The sequence below is a fragment of the Barbus barbus genome, assembly GCF_936440315.1.
Source record: "Barbus barbus genome assembly, chromosome: 12".
Classification (NCBI taxonomy): domain Eukaryota; kingdom Metazoa; phylum Chordata; class Actinopteri; order Cypriniformes; family Cyprinidae; genus Barbus; species Barbus barbus.
The window spans coordinates 2,311,108-2,337,456 of record NC_136740.1 but is presented as its reverse complement, the minus strand read 5'-3'; the positions used below and the strand labels follow the sequence as shown (position 1 = coordinate 2,337,456).

At 37.0% G+C, this 26,349-nt stretch overlaps 2 protein-coding genes across 5 annotated transcripts in view; one reads left to right on the top strand and one right to left on the bottom strand.

The window, feature by feature from the left end:
• Nucleotides 1-1,802: 1,802 nt before the first annotated feature.
• LOC306878348 (plectin-like) overlaps nt 1,803-26,349 on the top strand; it is a gene marked incomplete at its 5' end in the record, with an annotated part of 125,923 nt that continues 101,376 nt past the window's right edge. The window contains one exon of the mRNA XM_079430633.1: nt 1,803-1,971. Coding sequence (XP_079286759.1) covers nt 1,881-1,971 — 91 coding nt within the window. The remainder of the gene's footprint in view (nt 1,972-26,349) is intronic.
• On the bottom strand, nt 21,639-24,876 carry LOC306878351 (uncharacterized protein). 4 transcript variants are annotated; one of them, XR_013784943.1, is made up of 9 exons: nt 24,768-24,876; nt 24,308-24,371; nt 23,706-23,766; nt 23,552-23,602; nt 23,290-23,334; nt 23,149-23,210; nt 22,693-22,722; nt 22,397-22,550; nt 21,639-22,256 (listed from the first exon to the last, which is right to left on the bottom strand). XR_013784943.1 is itself a non-coding variant. In XM_079430637.1 (9 exons), the coding sequence occupies exons 7-9, from the start codon at nt 22,709-22,711 to the stop codon at nt 22,174-22,176; spliced, it is 261 nt and encodes an 86-aa protein (XP_079286763.1). In that variant the 5' UTR covers nt 22,712-22,722; nt 23,149-23,210; nt 23,290-23,334; nt 23,552-23,602; nt 23,706-23,766; nt 24,308-24,371; nt 24,768-24,873; the 3' UTR covers nt 21,639-22,173. The 4 variants fall into 4 exon arrangements, 3 of the variants coding, with proteins under 3 accessions (XP_079286763.1, XP_079286762.1, XP_079286764.1); XM_079430637.1 differs by having other exon boundaries at nt 22,688-22,722; nt 24,768-24,873; XM_079430636.1 differs by having other exon boundaries at nt 21,639-22,171; nt 22,688-22,722; nt 24,768-24,873.

The window sequence follows — 26,349 nt, the reverse complement described above, 5'->3', positions numbered from 1 at the left end:
GGCTTCAGTCTGTTTTATGACTTTCTTCAACATATTTCATTAAATGTGATATAATCTTGTAGATATCATATTTTTTTCTTTTATTTCTGGTACAAATATCAAGTTACGTTTACTCCAGAAGCAAAATGACAAGATATTATATCTTGCTTTCTGAACAAAAAGCATAAAAATGAAGTGAGTTTTTGCTTACAACAAGAAAAATATGTATTTTTATTTTTGTTATATTATTATTTTATTAAATTATTTAATTTTTTTCTGCTTTCTGTTTTTTGGAAAACAAAACTCATTTTGCTTTTTTAGTAAATATGTCTTGATTGAAGAATGTGTAGTTGTACTGGAAAATGACAAAAAAAAATACTATATAATTTTTTGATTTTGTTTTTTCAAGCGGCTTGATCGGTTGTTTCTCAAACCTGTTCACACACCATGACGTCACACACCTGTTCAACAAAACGTCTTTCTTTAGAGCACTTTTGAAAGTTGCAGTCAGGCTAGTGAGGGAGGAGTTGTGCAAGAGAGAACAAAGACTCAAAGAAAGCAAAATAAAGCAAAAATATGTGTGAAAGAAACATGAGCTGTGTTTGGAATGGAAGAGATGTTAATAACATGCTTAAAATTGCTGGTGAAGTCAATGAAAGGTGAAGTCAAACACATAAGGCTACAGTTTTTCATGCAGTGCACTTTTGGGTATACAGACCACGATATGAGGTATATATGCTCACTGCACACTGCTCACAATATACTGCAGACTTCCTGCTAGAGTTTAAAATGCCATCTGATGCTGCATGCAGTGAGAAAACATCTCAAAGAGTAGGATGATACGGTTTTTTTTATTTTAGCGAGTGACATCCAGCTGTCATGTTAAAAATATTACATAGTTACTTTCCATTTTCTAAGTTGCTTTGGGTAAAGATGAATAGTCTAAACTTTTGGCAGTTTGAGAAAGAAAGTAAACAGAAACATGCTAAAATTGTGGCTTCCAAAAAAATTTCTACAAAGTGTAATATTTTTTTGTACTTTTTAATATTTTTAATTTAATTGAGCTGAATCCTATTTTTATGGAAAATATGATACACTACCATTCAAAAGTTTTGGGTAATTAAGAATTAAATTTTTTGTAAGAAATTAATACTTTTGTTCAGCAAAGATGCATTAAATTGATCAATAGGGACGGTAAGAACAATTATAATATTACAAAAGTTTTTTTTATTTCATATAAATGTTTTTACACTCTTCAATTTTTTACACTCTATTCATCTGTGAATCCTGAAAAATAAAGTATTTCATGGTTTCCGCAAAAATATTATGCAGCACAACTGTTTTCAACATTGATAATAATGAGAAATGTTTGTTGAGCAGTAAATCAGTATATTATTATGATTTCTGAAGATCATGTGACACTGAAGACTGGAGTAAAGATGCTGAAAATACAGCTTTGATCACAGGAATAAATTATATTTTACAGTATATTCACAGAGAAATCAGTTGTTTTAAATTGTAATAATATTTCACTATTTGTATAAAACACAGCCTTAGTGAGCAGAGGAGACTTATTTCAAAGTCTTAATTATTCCAGACTTATGTACCACTAGTGTATACTGCATTTACACCTTTCAGAAATAGTTGGTAGTGTGTCAAACTGTGAGAGGCTGGTGAGGTGTTTTGTATGGGTGATCAGATTGATGTCTTGTGTGTCTTTAAGAGGCGGGGCCTGCTGGTGTTTCCCAGTCAGGAAGGAGGGGGTGTGGCCGGCGCTGGCTTTGGAATGAAGTTTAGATCAGAGAGAGAGAAACACTACAGCGCTGCTGCTCAGTGCTCACACTCATCCACAGCAGCACAGAGCACACATCATCATCTACAGAGCACAGAGGACAGGACCAATGGCCATGTACGAGCCCGTCTGCCTGCCACCCAACGCAGATGAACAGGACTTTGTTCAAGCTTATGAGAACGTCCGAGAGAAATATAAAGGTACCACACATTGGGGAAAGGCTGGAAGTGATGACATGAATCTGTGTGTGTGTTTGCCGGTCTTCAGCTGCTGGGTGCTCAGTGCTTATTGATACGCACACATGCTGTCTGTCAGTCTGTCAGTCTCTAGAGTTTGACAGAGTTCAGAGTAGATTTGCTGGAGGCTTTCAAACGCTCTCATACTGACCTCAATAACACTGCAGCAACTCAGACAGACAGAGAGATGATTTCTAACTCAGACAGACAGAGAGATGATTTCTAGCTTTGACAGACAGACAGACAGACAGACAGACAGACAGGACCTTATATCTAACTTGAGGGCTCTTGATTTTCACTCTGGGCTGAATTGAAGCGCTCATGTTTAATTCATCCGGCTGTGAGCGCACGCTTGTTCTGTTGCATGATGCTGTCTGGTCCAGGATACTGTCTCCAGCTCGGGTCAGTCGAGTTCAGCCGGACGAGGCTGTGCGATTCTCCTCATGCATTTAACTCACACAGTGTCTTTATATTTGTGTTTTATTTACTGACTTTGTGGAGAGAATGCCCTTGCTTTTGAATTTCTCATGTCAATTTGTAGTATCTACATTTTAGGAGCTTGATATTTGCTCTCATCATCTCTTTTTAATACTTTTCACTTTTTCCATCACTTCTATTGTTTCTTGGCTTTGACTTTATGATTAAACTCCCATTCAGAAGTGCAGGCAGATTTGTAATGTTTTTGAAAGAAGTCTCATCTGCTCACAGAGGCTGCATTTATTTGATCAGAACTATAGTAAAATATGTATATGGTGTCACATGATCCTTCAGAAATCATTCTAATATGCTGATTTGCTGCTTAAGAAACATCTCTGATTATTATCAGTGTTGAAGACAGTTGTGCTGCACACAACATGTGGAAACTGAGATGCATTTTATTTTTCAGGATTCATAGATGAATAGAAAGTTCAAAAGGTCACCGTTTACTTGAAATAGAAATCTTTTGTAAAATTATAAATGCCTTTACAGTCACTTTTGATCAATTTAATGCACCCTTGCTGAATAAAAGTATTAATTTCTTTCCAAAAAAAATAAAAAATCTCACTGACCCAAACTTTTGAATAGTAGTATATGATGATTTCCACTTTAGTGTTTTCTAAAAACAGTGAGTGTGCAATCATAGACAGCTGTTTGTTGATATGAATGATTCCTCGAATCATGTGTCTTGTTGAGGAAAGGTGTGCTGTTACTTTACTAAGTGATCTTTGGTCAAAAGAATCCGACAATAACCTGATTTCTTCAGAGAAAGTGTGTCAGTTCAGTGCTTTTCAGCATCTCTGGCCCGTTCTGTGCTCCACCTGCTTGCGTTTCTTCCTCCGTTCTCTCACCTGATTGTGGGGAAGACAGAGTGGTGATGTCTTCTCTATAAATACCGCCCCACTTTTGTCCCTGTGTAGCGAGTGGGACGGAGGTCTGTGCTGAATCACTGTCTCGTCGTCCATGTGTGTGTGTTTGTAAATTGGGAGTTTACAGAAGCAGCGTTCTTGTCTTTTCTCGTTTCCTCTGCCAGAGACTCTGTGGGATCTCCTTATTAAGGCACGTCAGACGGGATGTTATTCACATGCCATCTCTGCCTGTCTCTCCCTCTCTCCTGCTTGATTGCTCATCCTTAATTTGACATATTTTGTCTTATGGTTGCAATATCATGTATTTTTATCTTGTTTTCAAGGAAAGTTTTCAAGCCTTTTCCCTATTTTAAGCATAAACTTCACTTAATTTGTCACTGAATTTTAATGTTTATTTTTATTTATGTATGTTTTGTTTGGATTTTTATTTTATTTCATTTTAAAACACCAAATAGTGATTTTTCCCTGTTGTAAGCATTAACATACTAAATTTCTCACTGAATTTGAGTGTTTTTTTAATCTAAGCTCTAAGATTTTATTTAATTTTATTTGCCAAAATAGTACTTTTTCCCTATTTTAAGCATAAAATTCACAGCATTTTTCTCTGAATTGTAGTTTTTTTTTTTTTTTTTTGCCAAAAAGTTCACCAAATTTCAATGGAAATGAGTTTTTGTGCATCTAGAAATCAGAATGTCAGACAGGTAATGTCCATGGAGTCTAATGATGAATGTAGGTTATTATTATTATTGTTGTTGTTGTTTACAAACAGCTGTTGCTTTATGAAAATGACTTGTGATGAGTGATGGTGGCCTTGTTGCTGGCAGTTGCTTGTTTTGGTTGTTCGTAAATGGTAATTGGATTCGGTGAGTGTGCATGTGAAACAAGCTTGACAGTAGTTCACTCCAGTGTTTTACTGTATGTTGCTTCATGAAAGCATACATTGTGTTGATAAACAGTTGTTGTAGTGTATATTCACCATGTTTTCCGCTGAGTTCGGTGTGTCGCAGCTCAGCACACTGATGGCCGTTATTAAGCGCTGGCCTGGGTCAGTGTGCTACTGTTCTGCTGATGTCTGACAGTGGAAAGTATTTGTTCTGTAAACCGCCTGTAACTCATCAGTGACCTTGTGGAAAGTCAGCCGTCTCTCTCATGAGGTTCACGCTGGTTTGATGGAAACGTCACTCCCACCCCATTACACTTCCCACATTTGCCAAGACCCATTGCCATGGAAGCATACCATAATGTTTGAGAGAGTTTCGTATGAAACATGTTCTTCTGTGATGTCTATCATCTAAAAAAATGACAACTATGTTTGTTTCCTGGATCGACTGAAACTGATGGCAAAGCAAATTTTTCTTGCTTATTGAACCATATTTTTTGACAACTTCAGACACTATTTTGACTGAAATGTTTTTGATCTAAAAGTGTAGAATTAATGCTTGAAATTAGTTTCATAGACACATCTAAATGGTACATGGGAATGTCTTAATGAATGTATTATTTTTTTGTTAGGAAAAGCCATGTTTCTGCTCAAGGATTCTCCGTTTGATGAAGTCCAGAGTAAACTAGGCAAAGAAGAATTTGTTTCATGCCTGTTCATTATCTGCTGTGCTGCCTCAGAGAATGCTGGGAAATGCAGTTTAGTAGCACTAGCTGGTCAGATCATGTCAATCTGGATAAATTATGAATTTTCCTTCAGGAAAATGATATAATTGATATAATGTCTTGTTTTTCTTTTCTTTTTTTCCTGCATATTTATGCATGTCAATTGCATCATTGTGACTTTGATTTGGCTGTCAATATTTTTTTTTTATTTTTTTTATTTTTTTTTTATACATATTGTCTAAAAAAATAATATTATGTAAAGTATGTAATAAGGTTTTCTTTTTAAGAATGCATTTTTGTGGCTTCTTAGCTTGTTCTTATTTTTGTTAAATAAAACTAAAACCATAAAAACCTTTTATTACTAGAAATAAAATACAAGTTACCTGAAATGAAATAAAATATAAAGAAAATCTAAATTGATTTTATTTCAGCTAGTTGCCAACATTTAAATATTTTAGCTGAAGTTGAAGGACGAAGATAACTAAATCTAATAAATAAAAATTAACAAATACTACATAGACACATTTTACAAAAAATTATTTAAAATGACAAAAACGCACATAAAAATGACCAAAATGTTAACTCAAAATAAATATAAATAAAAATGATAATTAAATAAATGAACTAAAGTGATACTAAAATAACACTGCATGAAGATAACGTAAGTTATTGAGTGCATTTTATGTACAAAACTTGCTGATTATCAAAATGAGTTCATTATAAACAGCAGATTTTCTCCGAATAATCAGTGCAGGAATGTGCATGTACATGTGCTGATGTGTTTGTATATGAATGCAGCGAATGTTCTGAGAGCAGTGTTTTTGAGTCGGTGAATTCTCACTTGAGATTGGCCCATTTTATAGACGTCTGTATTTGAGAGAGTTTGCATCCTCTAATGTTATTTGCAGCAGCAGGTGGCGGGGCGTCAGTGAGCCGCCGTAGACCAGGATCATTACACACACACACACACACACACTCTCTCTCTCTTACTCTGTGTCTCTTTACCGCTCTCTCTCTCTCTCTAACAGCTTGCCCCATGCAGTTTCCTGCTGAAACCCCCAAAGGGCTTAAAATAACATTGCATGTTGCCCCCGCTTGTATGGCCTCCTATTAAACAGCTATTTTTGTCCTTTGGCAGTCTTGATAATTTAGCAAGGGCCAATTTAAATTCCACTGTATTTTTGGCACCAAGAAATAACTGCATGCTTGTTGTAAAATGCAAGCTTTCTTTATGTTTTGAGTCTGTGCATATGATTGCTCTGTGTGAGGGATTGATCATTGATTGGTTGGTGGCTGTGGCATCATGTGTGTAGATGTGTGTGTCGCTGCATCAGTGAGATATTCATCTGTACCGTCATTATTATGCGGACACTTCTGGAAGAAGCGTGGCTCAAGCGTTCACAGAGCAGTGCTGAGAGCTTTACCGGCGCTCAGCACATCCCCTTATATGGCTGCTTCATTTCCAGTGCTTTTTCTGCCCACTGTGCCATATACATTGATAAAAAGGTAAAAACAAAAAATTCAAAGAGATGTTCGATTTGTTAATTCAATGGTGCATTCGCAGAACGTCATTCATTTTTAATGCATTTTCTCATTTTCACTCATTGCTGCAAAAATGAAAATTAATGTAAGTTTAAAATATTCAATGATTTGCATCCAGATCAAAACTAAAATCTTAAGTTCATTTACAATTTAAGAGTTATGTAAAATAGAAATTTTCAAAATAACACAACTGAATAATGCGTTGTTTGTTTTTAATGTCATTGATTAAATTGTATTGTTGTCATGTGACCGTAACAATAACTGAGGAAAAATACAATAATCGGCTAAAACACTAAACAAAAAATGAAATGAATAAAATATGCAATTAATTCAAATTAAAATCTCAATAAAAATGAAAAATTTCACTTTGTTTTATTGTCATATAAAATATGTAAGTTATGTACAGAAAAAGGAGAGAGACAGAGAAAGATGCTGAAATGAAATGAATAAAATGATATATTGGTCGACCTCTACTTCCTTGTTTTTCCACTCTGTCATGATGTCAACCGTCCATTCATGTAGGAGCAGTGTTGGATATGTATGTAAGAGTGAACAGTCCTCTTTCAGAGCTGACACACAATAGATGAGAAATGTGTGTTATTTGTGTGTGTTATTGCTGGTGTTTGTCTGCAGGTCAAAGCTCAGTCCCACAGAAACTCACACTGACTGCAGCTTCCTTATTAGGAGTTTCTGCTGAAAGATTTCCACATAGTTGAGCTCTGAATTTATCAGATGTGATGAATGCATTGGTTGGGAAGATACGCCGCTACTGTTAGGCTGGAGAGAGAGAGAATGCATGTGTGTGTTTGATGGACGTGGTTGTGTGAGTTTATCTGTGTGTGATTGTTTAATCATGTAACTTGAAGCTCAGCATGTTGAGGTGTACATGGAGCCTAAAATGCACTTCTCAGCCCAAATATTAAAAATGCTTAAAAGTCTGGTTCTATGATATTGAGCTTATTTATTCTCATTCATTAACACCATTAAAGCTCATTACATTCCATATCATCTTTCCTTTTATTGACCGACACAGTTGTAGTGCCATCTGTCACCGATACGCATCATGTATAAATCTCATTCTGCATCTCATGTAAATGCTTTTTGTTTCAGGGAAATCTCAAAATCTGCCACCATTACTGATATGAATCTACCAACAAGCAGATAAACTTCAAAACTAACTGGTTGACTTCATGAGTGCATTTGATGCAGACAGGAGCGTTCTGCTGTTGAAATCGCAGGAATTAACAACTTTATTTAAGATTACGGAATCAAGACGTTATTACTGAAAGTATACATTTGTTTATTTTACAGGGTTTTTTTTTTTTTTCAAATGTACTTCTAATTATTTAAGTCAATATGTAAAATAAACAGATTTCAATGCGTTCTCTAAATTAAATAGTGATATCATTTATATTGGCATCGGCTGTCAAAAAATCCATATTTGCTCACTAAAAACATGGGTCCTCAAAAACTAAAAACATTTCTCTCAAAACCATAGTTGTTCTCTTACCATGAATTATCAGTCTCAGGGTGGCTGGCATGCTCATGTCTTTCTTGATGCTTCATTGCAGTTGCCTTTAAAACACAAATACAAAAATGCAGTAAATATTTCGATGTTCTCGGGAACTCTTCCACTCTCGCGGGTTCATTCCCGGGCAAAGCCCGCTGCGCTGCCCCGCTGCTTCAGTGTCTTCCTCGGACGACTCGATAAAAAACAATATAGAACCCATTATATATACTATCTACAGTGTATGCGGACAGTAAAGTGAAGTCCCGGTATATTTCTGACGTACAGATGTACTCCAAGCGCTCGCACGGTTTCTGACATGAAGGACAAACAGATTTTTTCAATCATTATAGCGATGTAACACATCCAGTGTAGTCAGTCCCAAGCTGTCGCGGCGTTGTAGACACAGTGTAGGGCAAATCGTGTCAGTCCAAATGTAAGAAATGAGGAAAATAAAGCAACCTCAATAGTATGGCGCCAAAGAGGCCGATACAGCAAATACAGTAGTATACAGCAATTTAAAAAAAATACTGTAAAGGGAATTTGCAGTATTATACTGGGAGATATACAGTAAATAACTGTAGAAATGTCTAACAGTGTATGCATTGCAGCATCATGAATTGAAAGGCGGTCACAGCCACTAAATGATTCATTTAGATACATTTCTTAACAAAACAACATGTAAAATAAAGACTATAGTATTTTCAGAGTAGTCACATTGCTGGCAGTATGAGATGTGTCTCAGTATTACTCCATTTTTCCACAGTTATTCTTATACTTAATGCTGAGTGTTACGTAAGACGGATCTGAGTGGGATTTCCCTCGATGTCAGTGGTTGTTTCTTGGCTTGTGATCACACTGCTCTCTTTGTGCCAGATGGAAATTACAGTTGCGCTTTCCACAGAAGTATTGAGGGGTCAGTCTATAAATGACTGTGTCTGAGCGGCTGTGCTGCTCAAAGGTAATATCTGACCACACAAAGAGCTTCTGTGTGCTGAATGAAACCGACCCGCTCCCCTGTCCCTGGCCTTGTGTGCTTGCTTCACTCTCATATGTGCACACAAACTTACAGAGACGAGTAGTAGTTATTCATTTAGCAGATGCATTTATTCAAGGCTACTTAGGGCGCTCAGTAAAGATCACATTGATTCAGAGTGATGATCTTGATTTGAATGAGGATGAGACGTCACAGGGGCGCAGAGGAAACTGCAAACAAACTCTGATAGCATCTGTTAACCAATGAGAAATTACTCTTCTTCCACTTCATTCGTCATGCAAATGCTAGCTTTCTTTAGTGTGTAAGAAGCTGTACAGTACACTTTCAGGTTCAGTTCAGACAGCACCTGGTTAAACGTGTGTGTGCGAGTGTGTGTGTGTGTGTGTGTGTGTGTGTGTGGTTAGAGAATACCAGCACGCAACACTCAGGGGCAGGAGTTGTAGTTGCACATATGTATTCACAGAAATGTCCTCTCACTGTCTTTGTCCCCACACACACACACACACACACACACACACACACACACACACACACACGCACGCACACACCAGGAGTTGGGACATGGACGGCATGGACTGTTCTAGTTGTGAAGGAAGTCATCTGTTACTCCGAGAACATTCTCTCCCCCTCATATCCCAGATCTCTGTGAGTGTGTGTGTGTGTGTGTGCGCGTGTGTGTGTGGTTATTCATAAAGTGTGATTCATGCCATGTGTGTAAAGGAGAGATATAGAGATAAAAGGTCTGAGTGAAAAGTAAACTTAATTTACATTTTATTTTTAAATTCATTCATTTATTCATTCATTTAGTTAGTTAATTAAGTGTTTTTTCCCCCCAGGATTTCAATTACATTTTGAAACCCAGATTTCAGTTTATGTGTGTAATTAAATTCACATTTTAAGTTAAGATATGATGCTAAAAAACATTATTTTGTATATTTGTAATGCAATGCGTTTAAGGTTCAAAAAAACATTTTTCCACATACCATACATTTATTGTTTCTCCTCTCTTTTTTTATTGTTGTTCCTCTCATTTCATTTTATTTTATTTAATTAAGATTTAATTACGTTTAGAATGTCAGAATTTCAGTGTGATTTCTGGACCACTCACACACTCATGCTCTCGCTGACACTCATCCAAGAGTACAGAGGACATTTGTTAGAAATGTAATTACTCTGCTTCTGATTCCACTTAATGATTATGGTTTGTTTCTTCTTTACAAAGTGTGATTCACGTCATGTGTGTAAAGATGAGATATAGACTTAAAATGAGTGAAAAGTTGATTAATTTTAGATAATAAGTTAAAGTAAATATACATTTAATTAAATCTATATTTCCAGGATCAGTTTTGTCAGAAACTGAAATCTCAGATGTTCACTCTGATCTCAGACTCATAGACTCTGCTGTAAATCTCTGTGCATCTCTCATCTGAAATGTTGCAGGGTATTTCATCAGGACTTGTCACAGTGTAAACTGTCCAAGGACAAGTGTCCTTTGTGTCCTTTCATACTTCTGCACTCACGCAGGCATTAAAGTTTGCCCTTGCTTTATTTGGAATATGATCATCCGGCTACTAGAGCATGAGTCAGTGTCATTCTCCGATGGAGGCGAGCTCACATACCAGAGAGTCATTTCACTCCAGAAGTTTCTCTTTCGTATTAAGAGCCCTCTATTGCAGCGGAGCGAGAACCAATAGATGGCGTCTTTTTTCAAGCACTCTGAGGAGCGTCCGAGTGAAGCTGCAGTCAATCCTCTGAGATCATGCATGGCCTTCCTGCTTCTCACGGCACCCTCATTCTTAGTTTACTACGGCTGATTAATGGCTGATTTTTATCAGCACCTTTTATCAGATGACACGTTTGTAACATTTACATTGAGCCAGAAAGCAGCAGCTTACCGCAGTACAGTGGCATGTGAGAAACTCAAACTTGCATGACTGGGTCAGCATGAGGATCAGGAATGTCATGATGGGTCACCCGACACACAGCTGCTCACGCATCCCTCACATACTCCACCACGAGCGCCGATCGCCTTCATCATCAGGAGCTTAATGATGCCTCTTCTGATTCCACTCATTGAATTACTTCTAATTCAACAGGTCATTAGAGCTTTGATACATCGTATGCTCTCAGAAACAGGTCACTGGAGCGGGACCCTTTCAAAAGGCTACACTTTAGGTACAAGCATGAACTTTTAAAGTACTTCTTTTTACCATTAAGTTACTAATATCAACCTTTTAGGGATAAATGAAGTACAAAGATGAACTTTTTAGCTTTTGTACCTTAGGATACCACTTCAGTGACAGCATTGTGCCTTTTCTTCTGAGAGTGTGTGGTGATGTTTTTTGTTATTTTTATTGCTAAAATTTAGAAGCCTTCTTTTGAAATTCTTATTAAATTCTGAAATTTTAAAAGAATATGAATTTAATTTAATTTAAAATAAAAGAAACTGAAATTTGAAAGAAACTTAAGTGTCATTTTAACTACAATAATGCAGTTTGTCAAAGCCAACTTGACAAAACCTTGTTTAAAATGATCTAATTATTTCTAATTCAAAATGTCCTAACAATTTTATACCACATCTACCATATATTGGTTATATTATTATAAAAAAAAGAAACCTTAAACATAAAAAAATTAAAATTTTAACATAAAAATGTGAAATATTATCACAATCTACAATAACTGTTTTCTATGTGAATGTATGTTAAAATGTAATTTATTCCTGTGATGCAGCGCTGTATTTTCATCATCATTACTCCAGTCTTCAGTGTCACGTGATCCTTCAGAAATCATTCTAATATGTGACCCTGGACCACAAAACCAGTCTTAAGTCGCTGGGGTGTATTTGTAGCAATAGCCAAAAATACATTGTATGGGTCAAAATGATAGATTTTTCTTTTATGCCAAAAATCATTAGGACATTAAGTGAAGATCATGTTCATTTTGTAAATGTCCTACAGTAAATATATCCAAACTGAATTTTTGATTAGTAATATGCATTGCTAAGAACTTCATTTGAACAACTTTAAAGGAGATTTTCTCAATATTTAGATTTTTTTGCACCCTCAGATTCCAGATTTTCAAATAGTTGTATCTCAGACAAATAGAAATCTCAGTTTTGAAAAATGGACACTTATGACTGGTTTTGTGGTCAAGAAAGTGAAGTGAAGTGACATACTTCCAAGTATGGTGACCCATACTCGGAATTCGTGCTCTGCATTTAACCCATCCAACGTGCACACACACAGCAGTGAACACACACACACACACAGCAGTGAACACACACACACACACACACACACACACAGCAGTACACACACACACACACACAAACACACACAGCAGTGAACACACACACACACACACACCGTGAACACACACACACACACAGCAGTGAACACACACACACAGCAGTGAACACACACACACAGCAGTGAACACACAAAGCAGTGAACACACACACACACACACACACACACACACAGCAGTGAACACACACACACAGCAGTGAACACACACACAGCAGTGAACACACACACACACCGTGAACACACACACAGCAGTGAACACACACACACAGCAGTGAACACACACACACAGCAGTGAACACACACACACACACACACCGTGAACACACACACACACACACACCGTGAACACACACACACACAGCAGTGAACACACACACACACACACACAGCAGTGAACATACACCCGGAGCAGTGGGCAGCATTTATGCTGCGGCGCCCGGGGAGCAGTTGGGGGTTCGGTGTCTTGCTCAAGGGCACCTCAGTCGTGGTATTGAGGGTGGAGAGAGCGCTGGACATTCACTCCCCCCACCTACAATCCCTGCCGGCCGGAGACTCGAACCCACAACCTTTGGATCACGAGTCCGACTCTCTAACCATTAGGCCACGACTTCCACGAAACATTTCTGATTATTATCAATGTTGGAAACAGCTGTGCTGCTTCATGATTTCATAGAAACAATGATACATTTTATTTTCCAGTATTCTTTGATGAATATAAAGTCCAAAAGAACAGCATTTATTGGAAATAGAAATGTTTTGACTCTCACTTTTGATCCATTTAATGTGTCCTTGCTGAATAAAAGTATTAATTTCTTTAAAACTGGTGTTGATATTGACGACTGAAATGTTATCGTAACACCACTAGTTTCAGCGAACGATCTGCATGCACTAGAGAGCTAATTTTGCATTTCAGAAGAGCAGGGGAAATCCTGCTTTATATGACCTAAACTAATAATAGACCTGAGTGCATGTAATGATCTCAGATGTGGATCCTGAATGCTGTTCTCCACATGAGTTTTAAATAACTCTGAAATGGGTTTCCCCTTCCCTGTGATTGACATTACGCCGCTCTCCTCTTCATTTAAGAGCTGCTTTTAGCTTGGGTGGCCTAATGTTTGTTTTTTTAACGTGACGCTAAAAGAGCGCACAGTTTTGTGCTTCCTGTTTATTTGACAGTGCTTCAGAGGTAAAGCATTGTGGGTGAGGTCGCCAGCTCTCTACTGAACTCTGTAATTAGCGCACGTAAGCCTGATTACAGTGATTGTTATTATAATTTCCACAGCAGAAGGCCATCTCTGCGTCAGCAACACAGTCAACAGGTTTTCAGTGTCATAACAGGAATTGGAAAATGAAATTGCTGCGCTGCAATTTTTTTGATAAAAATTTACCTCTGCATCCTAACTCAAGCTGCTATCAAATGTGCATTTCTAAGAGACAAAAAAGTGATTTATTCTTATTATTATTATTATTAATATTATCAGGCAACCCAAACCTGTTTCTTGATTTGAAACAATATCACTCATTAGAACATGCAGAAACTAAGAAATTAATTTAGATATTTATTTTAAGGAAAATTAATCGTCTGGTTTCTACAACTTTCACTTTGGAGAAAAATTACCATGATTGTGATTTTATTCAATTAAATTTTTTGCCATATCGCCCAGCCCTACATAACATCACAGAAAACTTATACAATACAAAACAATTTATCCCCAATTGTGCTGTGATTAATCAACAGAGAAAAGTACGGTGAGATCTGTTCATGTGTGTTTATGAAAGTATGGTGAGTTAAACTCTATTCACGGGCAGGGTCTTGCTTTACTTGTTGAATCAATAGGAACTGAAATTCAAAGAAACTCTTCCAACCGCAAAGTGTTTTATGTACACTGAAAAATATTTGGTTGTAAAACAGTTTTCACTCAGAAATTGCTCATAAATGTCACAAGTAATTCCAAAGAGTAATTAAACGTGACATTTTGAAGTAGATTGAAACATTAAAGTAGCATTTCCTTATAAAACATACACTAATATTTTTAATGTATAACTTGTGTAGAAATGGAAGGTTTGTCACAAAGGTTTAAAGACTTTCAGAAGTCTTGAAGTTGAAGGTTTTGTCGGCCTCACACAGAAAGAGATCTGTTTGAAATGTCACCTGTAGACATTGTTATTTAATTATGCTGTATATACTTTACATTTGTGTGGAAGAGTAAGAGCACTTCATTTCCCAGAATGCCATTACCTCTGAATTGTGGTCACTTCCTATTGGGTGTGGCCAATCCAACTCTAGTAAGCAATCACCTGGAGAGCCAACAACCTCATAGCAACACCCTGCCACAGTGACTGTGACTCTTACACAGGCGAGTGTCTTCAGAAAATGTGAAAATATACTTTTGACTATTGTTTACAGTGTCATTGATGCAAGCATGTTTCAGCTAGTAATGTATAGCTGTGTTTGCACTCATGGCTGCATCGGTTAACCATTGGCTTTTGCACTTAAGTGCACTCGAGACATGTTTCCATCTGAAAGGTTTTTTGATTTTTTTTCTGGTCATTGCCCTTGTCTCAGCATGCAGTTTGTGTCAGTTCTGCATTGCCTTTGCATTGCCCAATACATTATGGCTCAGTCTGCAGAAAGATGTCACTTTGGCAAGTCTTGAGCTTTCCGCTAAATATATTTAGTCCTGTTTGCTGTGTGACGTGCTGAGTCAGCAGCACCTGTTGAGCATATATTCAGGAATATATAGAAATGTGTTCTGTTCTGTAAAAATGGGTATGATTGTGAATGGATTGCATGTTTAATATTCCCCTCCTACATCTAATTATGGAAACCAGATCATGATTGAGGTGGTGAACAGGTTTGGTTTGCAAAACTGAATGAATATGATCCTTCCAAAGTTTGAAGGAACTGAATTTTACAAGTTTACTACAGTTCAAACGTTTAAGATTGGTAAGATTCTTAAACATTTTTTTAAAGAAATCTCTTCTGTACATCAAGGCTGTATTTAAATATAGTAATACTGTGAATATTATTACAATTTAAAACAGCTGTTTTCTATGTGAATATGTGTTAAACTGTAATTTATTCCTGTGATCTGCAGCTGTATTTTCAGCATCATTACTGCAGTCTTCAGTGTCACATGATCTTCAGAAATATGCTGATTTGCTGCTCAAGAAATATTTAGAAACAGGGAGTTCAAAAGAACAGCATATATGAAATATGTCTTTTGCAACATTATAAATTGTTTATAACATGTTTATTTGTATAGCACTTTTCACGATGCAAATTGTTGCAAAGCAGCTTTACAGAAAATGAAAGTTTCTACATTATATTTAGTAATAGCTTATCAGAGATCTCTAGTTGATGTCCATAAATATCTTTAAATTGATTAAAAGTGACTAATGCATCCTTGCTGAATAAAAGTATAAAATGTCTTACAGACATAATTAAATCATGATTTCAGATGTTTGTATGGTAGTTTACTCTATGAGTAGAAGGTTTTGTGACGTAGCATCAGCTTGTGTGCATCAAATCATGAATAAGAGCTGGAGATGTTGAGGTGTATTCTCTGGTAGATGGTTTCATTGTGTCTGGCCTGAACCAGCGCCAGAAGAACTGTTGTAGAAGTGAGATAAGCAGCCATTTCTGTTGTCTTATGGTTGGCAGGGTTACATGAACTTTCACTCAGAGCTTTATTTAGATATCCGCAGTCAGCCGTCCAAAGAAAGATATCAGTAATGACTTTGACTTCTTCTGTGTTCGTCTTTATCACCAGAGTTTGGATTTGACATGTCCAGACTGACAGACGACTAACTCTTTGTCATTTGACTGTGTGAGCACAGCCTCTAGTGGACCGTTTCCTCCATAACAGCAACCAGAAATATTCGGTAACACTTTATTTTACGGTTACATCTATTAGTTGCTTATTAGCATGCATATTACTAGAATATTAGCCATGTATTCGTGCTAATTAAGCACATATTAATACCTTATTCTACATCCCTAATCCTACCCAATACCTAAACCTAACAACTACCTTACTAACTATTAATAAGCAGCAAATTAGGAATTTATTGAGGGAAAAGTCGTAGTTAATAGTGAATACGTGTTACCTATTCTAAAGTGTGACCAAATATTCTTGTAAAGCGTAGTAAACTGTGCAGGTTTCCAGATGTCTGTCTGAACTAATGAAGCCCCGTCTCTCAGTGTGTGGCACTTGGCCTTGACTTTGTCTCTGAGTCTGTGTTTGTGTGCTGAGGTGCTGACGTGAGACACAAAACAAAGGAAACCTGTGAGTGTCTAACAACTTCCTCTTCCCTCCATTCCCAGCATTCATCAACAGGCAGGAATGATCTGCCAGGGCCTGGGTTTCCCCCAGCTGTGTCAGTCTGAGTGTGTGCAGTGGCAAATCATATTCATACTGCATTATTTTCCCTGATTCAAGTGGTTTGAATCACCAACTGGACTTGTATGTTCCACAGCTTGACATCACAAGCTGAAGAACGTAGACAACAAGTCATTTTTACAGCTTGATTGCAGTGAGGACAAAGCTTTGAAACTTACAGTATGTTTTTATGGTACAATGAACTGTCGAAAAAGAGAAGTTGCGGCATAGATATTTTCTCTTCATGCTATTAAGTGAAGATCTACTTTAAATATACATTGAACAGCAGCACGATTTGCCAAAGCAGCATATTCAGCAGGCATCCTATCACATGCTCGCTGCTTGTGTGGAGGCAGTCAGTTTTGACCGCAGAAGATGAGGAAAGCTGATTGGATATCCTGTATTTGACCGTTTACGGCACTCCCATTTTGCTGTTTTTACATTAGAAACATCATTTTGCTTGTCAGAAATGCATGCTTGGTTTTAAAGTTACTTTGAGTTGGGGTAGAATTAAATTAATGCCAAAACTCAGAATATTGTTTACGTATCCCCTCCGTCATCTCACATACCCCCCAGGGTACACGTACCCCTGTTTGAGAACCACTGGCGTAGCGGACGGGCCCACGATAACCTTCCCTTGCTGGGTTGCGTCGAAAGACAATGATCTTGTATCAACGATAGCCAGAGATATTGTCAAAAACATCAATTTTTCGGCGTCAGATGCCGAAAGCTCCGTCATTACTCCGTCATTCCGTTTTTACTTTCAGTTTCTGCATAGGGAATTGACTGATTAAGATCACCGGCATAACTCAGAGTTTGCACGTTGCTTATGTGATATCCATTGGCTCACCTTCATGGTTTAAAACAGAAATATGTTTCCAACATAAGCAATTATATATATTAATTTCCGAAGTAAGCAATTACCCCCACCCCCCCTGTACTGAAAACGCACCGAACCGTGACACCACTGTGTCATATCGAACTGAACATGAATTTTGTGAACCGTTACACCCTCTTTCTGAAATTGTGTTTTTAAGGCAGCTCCTTTAAGGCTTGTCGGTAAACGCCCACTGTTGTGATGGGCTAACACCATTCCATACGAAACCGTAACCGGGTCACTCACTTCTGCAGTAAGTGTTTTAAAAACATTTTCAGTTTCAGACAAAGCATTAGGTAATCATTTACATTTGGTTTGCGCTGCAGCTGCTGTCAGATCCAATACAGTTGGCTGCTTCATCTTTCTTTGCAAGCTCTCCATTACACTGTGCCTTGTTTGCTAAATAAAATGCTCGGAACAAACATATAATCCTCTGACGTGATCCTGGGCGCCATTAAAAATTATCCAGCAAAAAAGTGAAGTTTCTGTTACTTGTTCCATTTGTCCTGTTGTCAGTAGGTCTGTAAGGAACTGATTGCGCCTCTGTATACTGTGTGCAGTGTAGACAATGTCAGTGATTATAATGGATTTTATTTGCTTTTGACGTGACGCTTGCAAACCCATAGCCAAATGTCAGCTGTTAAGAGACCGAATACCAGTCGGCGGGGCCTATGGTGATGATGATTGGTCAATGTCTTGCTCTGGAGGCTGTCATGCAAATGTATTTGCACCTTTGATGTCACAAATCCCCCATTATCAAAACAAGCCGTTTTTGGAGATTTATTAAATAAATTCCTTGTTTATAATGAGAGGAAAGTTTTAAGCTGTGAAACATGCATGATGTTTTAATAGTACAAAGACCTCTAATACGTCAGAAGATCAAGGCAAATTTGATTTCTCATGTCTTGAACCCTTTAAACAGATAAAAATGTAAAGATGAAGCATGCACAGATTAATCATTCAGATCAATAGAGATTCAGATCTAGATAAATAACTTGCATTTTAAAAAAACGATGCCGACTTTAAAGAAAAATGCTGATGTAAGTGGATTTTAAATGGAAACAAAAATTGAGCATTCGAAGACAAAACACATGGATATCCTGTCAGGTGTTTGTGAGTGAATTTGGAACCGTAACAATGAGCCAAAACAGTGACAAGTGATTAGAGGAGATCCTGAGCCAAAAGGTCCCAGTGCTTCCACACACACACACACACACACACACAAACACACACAATGAAAGGATCTCACACACTCATCCAGAGTCTCATCTGTTCAGATATGAGTGTGTGTTTGCTTAGCATTACTTCTGTCCATTCATGGGCCGTAGATAGACATAGTCTCTCAATAGAGTCCAGCAGAGTGTTTAGATGTGTTTGTGGGATTGCATGACCTAAGAGGACTGGAATGTTTTCAGGACATACAGCTTTTGGGTGCCACTGATGGTGAACTCTCTTTGAACTGAGTGAAACAACCTCAGTTGACAGTCCATTCAGCAGAAGAGTTTTACATCCATGCATTGCACGTTATTCATAAAACACAAGCAGAATGAATTTCCAAGTAAATCATATTCAAAACAATTCTTACATCAATTACTGCATTCAGTTCAATAGGGCAGTTTGCACATGGATGGATTAACTAATTTACATATTCAAACTGCTAGATAGGATGGCATGATTTGTGGGAAACATCTAATTAATTATTCCTGTATTTAGTTTGTAATGTTGCAGAAAAACTAAAAAAATCAGTTTTTGTCAGTAAATAATGCCAATGTTACTTTGAGAGAAAATAAAAAGGCTTAATTGAAACGCAAAAGTTTTTTCTCTTAAAAGAATATCTCCTCTTATATTTTTAAATAAGTAGTAAGTATTATTATAAGTTCAAGCATGCAGTACTATTAGCAGGTGTCAGATTGAGACTGGGAGCCTTTGTTTTACAGGTATGTGAAGGTAAATCCAGCGTAATTGTGCTGTGTAAGTGTCATTGTGACGGTAATCTGCAGGTGGAGCAGTAGTGAATGTTCTGGGAGTCATGCTATTGTTTTGCAGCGCTTGCGCTTCCTGTAATCAGTTGGGTTGCTGTCTTTTTAGGGTGGTGAGCGTGCTTGTGTTCATGCAATACCGTAGATCAGATTTCCTCGTGCTTACTGTGCTTAAACCACTCCAGAACGATCACTGAGAGTTTGTGCATGCGCCATGACCGTCTCAGCCAAGCAACAGCATATGATTGTGATCTTTAAGCATTTACTTAAAACCAAAAATGTAGAGATGGTTTTCCTGAATAATGAATTATTAATGAGCATATTTCCTGAGACCGCCCACAGCAGAATGTGTCCGCTGGGATTGTGATTATACACAGTTAGATGCTGTATAACATTGGTCTCAAACTCAATTCCTGGAGGGCCACAGCTCTGCAGAGTTTAGCTCCAAATCACACCTGCTTGGACGTTCCTAGGGATCCTGAAGAGCTTGATTAGCTGGATCAGATGTGTTTCATTAGGGTTGGAGCTAAACTGTGCAGTGCTGTGGCCCTCCAGGATTTGAGTTTGAGACCAATGCTGTATAATGAGATGCTGGGATTTGTAGTTCTGTAGGATATGTAGTTCCAGAAGCACTGTAAGGAACTGTAAAAATGATTAAGCATCCATGCCATACTATATACAACCAAAATGGTATAAAGCGTGGAGAACAGAGATTTTTGGGAGAGGATGTATTGAGTTTTTCCCCTAATCAATCAGTGTTTTGTGACTTATGTTTGTTGACTTTTGCATAAGTCATTTTCATTGTCATATAATTGTATGATGATTTCTTATAAATTGTACCATATGTGTACCTAAGAGATGTATAGGTGTACTTTGCTATGTTTATATACAATCACTTTCTTCACTCTTTTCACAGAGTCCTGACTTTCACTCAAATCATCATACCTTTCCAAAAGCAGCTATATATCAAAACCCTATATATCACAAACACTATACTGTATATCAAAACTATATTTGAGCTTCCTGTTTGCCTAAATGTCAGCTCTGCACACTCTGGGCTTTCATCAGATAACTTTGATGACTTTAAACAGCACTGAAGAAGGGCATGTGTTTAATAGACACTCTTTGATGCGTTCTTTCACGATCCGCTCAAACTCATGATGTGTGTTGATTTGCTGTGTTTATATGTGATTGGCTCTGAACACAGGAAGCTCAGTCCTGGTCAGACTCATTGTCAGTAAGGTTTGGCACATTCCCTGTTCATTCATCCTGGACAGGATAGAGAGCTTTAACACACACACACACACACAGCTGACAGTCTGTCACTAACTTTCCATCTACATTCTGTGTATAGATATGGACATTGTGGGTTACTCTTCATTACATGATGATACATGTTATTCAAAGTGAGGGAAAACAAATGTTTGAAAACGACGTCATGTGTCATGTGACAGTGCTGTGATTTCAGTTCATTTATGGGTAGTTGACATGAAATAACTTTGTGCATTCTGGTACACAAATATCAGAAATATTTTTGTTATTGGCCGGTAACTGTGTTTTATTGGGTTTGAAGTGAAGTATGCTGGGAATGTGTTTGTTTCCGTGGGATGTTTATTTGTGTAATGTCCAGGGGAGCAAATCTTCGAGAGGGTCCTCGCTGCAGCCTGTAGCGCGATGACGTATTGGATCAGATCCAATACGTACTGGACGTTGTTATGCGCATGCGCGGTAGTGTGTTTTGGTGACGTCATAGACGCATGCGCAGTAGCGATCTGATTATAATGCACGCGCTGGTTTTAAGTGACTTTTTTTTTTTTTTTTTGGTTTTGGTTTTAAGTGACATGCATGCTCAATGTTGTATTGTGATGACGTTCTAACATGTGTAGTAGTACTGATGGATAGTAATTAGTAATTATTGGTGAATTTCTCATTTTAAATATCATGATTTAGAGCTTTTAAATCTAAATTGGATGGATTGATAGCATAAGGGCACTGTCAAGTATTATTTTTAATGCGTGTATGTGGAACATTTTATTCTATTCAGGTTATATTTACTGTTGAGTGGAAGCAAAAATTAGTCAAAGAAACGTCTCTATGTCATTTTAATCTTAAAGGTACAATACAATAAACTCTGTAAACAACTTAAAATACCAGTAGACATTCAAGGGAAAATGCAAAAATAATAACAGCACCAAGAAATCTTGTCAGATGTCAAAAAAAAACAAAAAAAGTGTGCTTGATATTTTCTCTGGTAAGAGTTCCTTCTTTAATGACTATAGCCTACTCATTTTTTACAGTGATCTGCACATAGGGTTCCTCTTCAATTTGCTGATCAGTGTCAGCAAGACATGTACGTGCATGGAAGAAAAAAATAACCCACAACATTACACATGAATTTAAGTTCAATATACAAACTGATCACAGCATTTAGATCAAGCAGTTCTCAGTCAAGTGACCATTTATATTTAAATATAGCACAACAAACTAGTTGTCATTGGGGCTATTGTGATTGTCGTCACAGATGAAGCAGTCTGCTGAGCAGTAACCTTCAAACTCCACGAAGGATTCCTTTCTTTCCATCTCCAATATAGCCCGGCAGGAAGTCTTTAAATAAGTCCCTTCACGAAAGACAATTGGTCAGTTTATATGGCACTCGATACATCTCCTTGTAATCACTGGAGTATGCACTCCAGTTGACAACACCTATTGTAAGAAAGGGATTTAAAGTATTAAAAGTTCTGAGCAAAGCTTAATGCATTTGCTGTTTAAACGTAGTGTGTAGTGTAGAATTAAAAAACTGTCTACTTGTAAAAGTATAAAAATAATAAAATGAAATAACTTACTGTCAAGGCAGGCAAAATGAGCCTCTTTTCTGAATGATGCTTCACAAACAACATCATGGAAAAGCCAGCACGTCAGAGACAGTCTGAAGAAAGCCACATCTCCATCTTCTTTGACCACATTCATGAGGATATGCCTCAGGATGCCAGGTGGCATCTGTAGAAGAAAAAAAAAAAGAAAAATAGTAATATTAGTCAATATAAAATACTTGTCAAAAAAAGAAGTATACATTAAACATGTTAAAAAAAAAAACTAAAAAAAAAGGAAAATATAGGGAATAGGGAAACTCCCACCTTACTTATGCAATCTGGTTCCATTTCCAATTCTCCTTAAGAAAAATAAAGAAAGAAAGAAAGAAAGAAAGAAAGAGAAAGAAACATGCATCAATCATGGAATAATTATGGAAAAAGGAACTTGAACATTTTATCATCAGTTGTCAGATTAGTTGTAGCAAACCTATTTTAGTTAAAGTTATTCCTGTGTTCCTTGTTTTGTGCATTTTTCTGAGTATAGCTGTCTTTCAGCATCTGATCTTAAATTAATAAAAAAAAAAAAGTGTAAACTACACAGAATGCCTAGAAAGAATTTACTCCACACAGGGAAAAAAAATAAAAAAAATCACCATAAAATACCAAATACTGTGCAAATTAATATTATTGACGAGAGGATAAAACACTACTACTTCTACTCCTCCTTCACCTACAATACTAATAAATATGTTTTATTTATAGGAAGTACTTGCAAATACACTTACTTCACAGGATAATTTGTTCGCAGAAGCAAGCACCACCATCTCCTTACTGCAGCCATGTCAGACTGGAAAATATGCTTAATGTAAATCACAATCACCCTTTGAGAATAAACTTTTCCCAAATTATTAGTTTTGATAGCTCACCTCAGCAAAATCAAAGTGACCTCCCATTACGACATAGAATGCGTACTGTAACATTAATTGTAAGTTACATCAAAACAGACGTTAACAATAGTAATAAACTATAATTAAATGTTTTTTGTTGATTGCATCAATATCTAAAGTTTGTAGGATATTGGTTTTGATCATAAACTAATAAAATAAATTAACAATGACAGACGACAATCTGACAAAGCTATCAAGAAAATAAACATTTCTTATTGTTATCAAACACAATTCTTCCTACCATCAACACAAACACTCCACAATTATTTGAACAACTCTGCCTTGGAGCACCCTGTTGAGTTAAATAGAAATAAACATGTTATAATTATTCAAAAATAAAATGTGGTTGAATATCTAAAATGGAATTTAGTAATGGCAACAAGAAAAGTGCTTACGCTGAGATCCTCACGTCCATACTCTTTCCATGGCCCAGGATGTAGTTGCTGTGCAAGTATTCTACAAAGCATGTAAACAACAACAATTAATGGTCAACAAAAATGGTCTAATAATAAAATGAATAATGACATACTAATCAACAAACAAACTGGGGTGGAACAACCCTAAACAAATTCTTGGCTCATTTATCACTCTTTAAACTATTTTATGTTTGAACTATAAAATATAATTCCAGTCACAGTGATTAAGTTTTAAATAGTTTAAGCTTCAATGAAAAATGAGCCATAAAACAAAAACAAAATGCATGCAAAAGGATGTATGGTATAAAACAGAACTACCATAATCCTGAATTTCTTTTGAACTCTTAATATTATATCTAAAAAAAAACCCTGTAGGAATCAATATAATGGCAATCTCTGAAGCCAGGGCCATACAATGAATCAAGCAAATACATCTCTCTGCCTTTTGGTTTCATGATCTGTAAAATTACTTCTATTAAATGATTCTTGGAAGATACAATTATTAGTTATGTCAAAATATAACTTGCACTCCTTACTTGCATTAAGGGGAACTGATCATTTAAACATAATAATAGACTTACACATATCATCCAATGGTTTGATGCCCAGGATGGCAGCAAGATGAAGTCACATTGCTATATGGTCCTAATACAGACAACAAACATTTTTAAATGACTGTTTTGTTTTATATCTATGGACAGTTGTGATGTGGTTTTGTACATCTCACAAAAAGGACAGTGATACTGGTTACCTTATACTACTGGGCAACTGCCCTTTTTAAAGTCATTCATCTAAAACAAGACAATAACAAATAAGTATTCATTAGCCAAACAAAATCAGATTAATTTTACATTAGCCCTGCAGTCTGTCCGCATGGTATTATATACTGAAGTATACGATTAAAATGAGAATCCCTGTGCTCAACATAAAAGCCATGTCAGCTAAACATTAAGCGACACGTTTATACCGCTTCGGATAACACTACTATAAATGTTGAAACAACAAAACAGTAAATAAAGATTCCAAAGATGAATTACCTACCGACATACAATCACTGTTGTCAATTAATCCATCGTTTTTCTGCAGATGCTTCTCGAAAGACCAAAGCACGTGCGATTGTTCACCAACTCTCTACTGCGCATGCGTCTATGACGTCACCAAAACACACCACCGCGCATGCGCGTAAAAACGTCCAGTACGTATTGGATCTGATCCAGTACATCATCGCGCTACAGGCTGCAGCGAGGACCTCTTGAAATCTTCAGAGATGAGCTCTGCTTTTGTCTAGGAAAAATACTTTCACTTCATTGGCCTTTCTTCTCTAGTCAGCTGGAAAAAATACTTCAACAGGTCAGAGGAAAACAAAAGACTGCATGAGGAGAGAGCTAAATATTAGCCTATGATTAATTACTTTAAAGATTTGATCTACACTACCGTTCGAAAGTTTAGAGTCTAATATTTTTGTATTACCTGCTCACCAAAACGGCATTTATTTGATAAAAAATACTGTAAAAACAGTAATATTGTGAAATATTATCACAATTTAAAATAGCTGTTTTCTGTGTGAATATGTGTTAAACTGTAATTTATTCCTGTGATCTGCAGCTGTATTTTCAGCATCATTACTGCAGTCTTCAGTGTCACATGATCTTCAGAAATCATTATAATATACTGATTTACTGCTCAACAAACATTTCTGATTATTATCAATGATGGAAACAGTTGTGCTGCACAATATTTTTGTGGAATCTATGATGCATTTCTATTTTTCAGGATTCACAGATGAATAGAAATTTCAAAAGTCTATTCAAATGTCTTTACTGTCACTTTTGATCAGTGTAATAATAATCTTTGATCACTAATGTATGCGTGCAGCGGTGCAGGGATTGGCCGGGCCGTCATGAATATGAATGAGGGATTGGCTCAGACAGGATGCTCCCGGTTCAGGGTGAGTTTGGTGGAAGGGATGGGCGACACACGGACAGATTCCAGCACAGGGAGACCGCATGTGAGTGAGGAAGAGGAGCGATAAGACCACAGGCTGACCGCTTGACCACAAGCCAAACAACTGAAGAAAAGACACAGAGACAGAGAGCTGTTATCTGACAGCAGGTGCTCGAGGACAGACCTGAGACACAGAGCTTCCTGAAGATATTCACCAATCAGTCATGACTTCCAGATCCATTCAGCATGAGATCACGATTCTGAAAGGTACAACTCTAGTCTGATCAGATTTAGTGAGCTTGGCTCTGTTCTGCCTTAAACTCTTCAGTCTCAAGTGTTTAAGATTCCCTTTCTGGAAGAATAATGAAAGAAGCTTGGGAGGTCAGGTGAAGGATTAATTCATTGTTACACATGTTAATGCCGTGAGAGATAAGCAAGAGAAATGTTGTGATTGTTTTGGCTGGACAGGGAGGGGCGTCCGGCTGTGGCATTGTCTCAGAGCGACCGGAAGGTCATATTTATGTGTGTGTGTGGGGCTAAACGTAGCTACATTTTGGAGATAAAATTGTCCCCAGAATAGATTTATGGGAGAACGCAAAAGTTTTGCGCTAGAACAGAACTAGTTGCTCTTATTTTATTTTTCACTGTGGTTTGAAATATAGCCTTTTTACATTGCAAA

Bases quoted from the DNA above. Each gene is read 5' to 3' on its own strand.
- LOC306878351 (XM_079430636.1), bottom strand. From the start codon at position 22,711: ATGGAACCAGATTGCATAAGTAAG. The intron at 22,551-22,687 runs GTGGGAGTTTCC...TTTCTTCTACAG, and splicing joins AACCAGATTGCATAAGTAAG to ATGCCACCTGGCATCCTGAG. The intron at 22,172-22,396 runs GTAAGTTATTTC...TCTTTCGTGAAG, and splicing joins TCATTTTGCCTGCCTTGACA to GGACTTATTTAAAGACTTCC.